General features: G+C 54.9%; 1 protein-coding gene across 1 annotated transcript; it reads left to right on the forward strand.

Moving 5' to 3' along the window:
* The first annotated feature begins 213 nt into the window (after nt 1-213).
* LOC112582667 (melanoma-associated antigen B4-like) lies at nt 214-1,288 on the forward strand. The gene has a single exon (XM_025277539.3). It carries the CDS (start codon nt 214-216, stop codon nt 1,243-1,245), a length of 1,032 nt encoding a protein of 343 aa, XP_025133324.2. The 3' UTR covers nt 1,246-1,288.
* Nucleotides 1,289-1,554: the final 266 nt, after the last annotated feature.

Raw genomic sequence — 1,554 nt, forward strand, 5'->3', positions numbered from 1 at the left:
GTGGTCTCAGGGGACAGGCTGACCAGGAGAACAGGAGTCCTGTGGGTCCTAGAGCACTGGCCTTGAGGACCCCTCAGAGGCAGCTTCCATTCAAGCCAGGGAGGACTCTCCTCGCTGAAGGTTCTCACAGCATGTCCTTGTCCCTCCTCCAGGTGCCTTCCTGCCTGCTTTCCTGCCCGCACTCCCACCTGCGGTCCCTGACCTGCTGTCACCATGCCTCAGAGGCACAAGAGCAAGTCCCATGCCCGCGGGAAACGCCACGAGGTCCAGGGGGACACTCAGGAGGCCCAGGCCAGTGCTGCTGCAGCCCCAAAGGAGGAGTGCCCCTCCTCCCACTCTTCTGCCCCTCAGGGTTCTCCCCCGAGCTCCCCTGCTGCTGGCGATGGCCAGGAGCTTCAGGGAGCCATGGTCCCTAGCTCTCCTGATGCAGGGCCTTCATGTGCAGGATCTGATGAAGGTGCCCAGGGCCCCGAGGAGGAAAGTGCAGGTGCCTCCCAGGCAGCCCCTGCCACTCAGAGCACTCACAAAGATCCTCTGGCCAGGAAGGCCAGGATACTCGTGGAGTTCCTGCTGGAGAAGTACACCAAGCAGGAGCCCATCACGCAGAATGCCCTGATGAAAATCGTCAGCAGGAAGTACAGGCAGCACTTCCCTGAGATCCTCAGTACAGCCCGTGAGCGCGTGGAGCTGGTCTTTGGCCTGGAGATGAAGGAAGTCGACCATAGAGGGAACATCTACATCCTCCTCAGGAAGCTCAACCTCGGGGGAAACGATTGTTGGCGTGATGAGGGGGCGCTGCCCAAGTCCCGTCTCCTCATGGTGCTCCTGGGGGTCATCTTCATGAATGGTAACCGCGCCACTGAGGAGGAGATCTGGGAATTCCTCAGTATGTTGGGGATCTATGCTGGGAGGAGGCACTGCATCTTTGGGGAGCCCAGAAGGCTCATCACCAAAGATCTAGTGCAGAAGGAGTACCTGAACTACCGCCGGGTACCCAATAGTGATCTTCCACGCTACGAGCTCCTGTGGGGCCCAAGAGTTTGTGCTGAGACCAGTAAGATGAAGGTACTGGAGGTTCTAGCCAAGTTCCACGGTAGGGTCCCTAGTTCCTTCCCAGACCTTTATGACGAGGCTCTGAGAGATCAGGCGGAGAGAGCAAGGCGGAGAGGTGCGGCCAGGGCTCCCACCATGGCTGAGGCCAGTGCCCCTTCCAGGGCCAAGTCCTGCAGCTCCTCCCACATTTAGGGAGGGGGGCAGGGCACTTTGTTCCCTTTGTGTTGGAAGAGAGCAGTCAACCTCCTAAATAGTGCAGAGTAGTAGGGGTGGAGGGAACAAAACCCATAACTTCTTACAGTTTAAATGGTAAGCAAGTTTAGGTCTAGTTTTAACAAAATATATATCTGTTTTCTTGTATTCACATGAGAAATACCTAATGAACGATGATTTAAATTAGAAATGTAAAGAGGTGAAGGAGGTGTTTAGTATTTTCAAATGTGCTTACTTTTGATAAGGTTTATTGTGCTTCAGAATTCAAATGTATGAATCATATAAATC

Source organism: Bubalus bubalis, chromosome X (genome assembly GCF_019923935.1).
Source record: "Bubalus bubalis isolate 160015118507 breed Murrah chromosome X, NDDB_SH_1, whole genome shotgun sequence".
Classification (NCBI taxonomy): Eukaryota; Metazoa; Chordata; class Mammalia; order Artiodactyla; family Bovidae; genus Bubalus; species Bubalus bubalis.

Coding starts and splice junctions, on each gene's coding strand:
- LOC112582667 (XM_025277539.3), top strand. CDS start 214: ATGCCTCAGAGGCACAAGAGCAAGTCCCATGCCCGCGGGAAACGCCAC.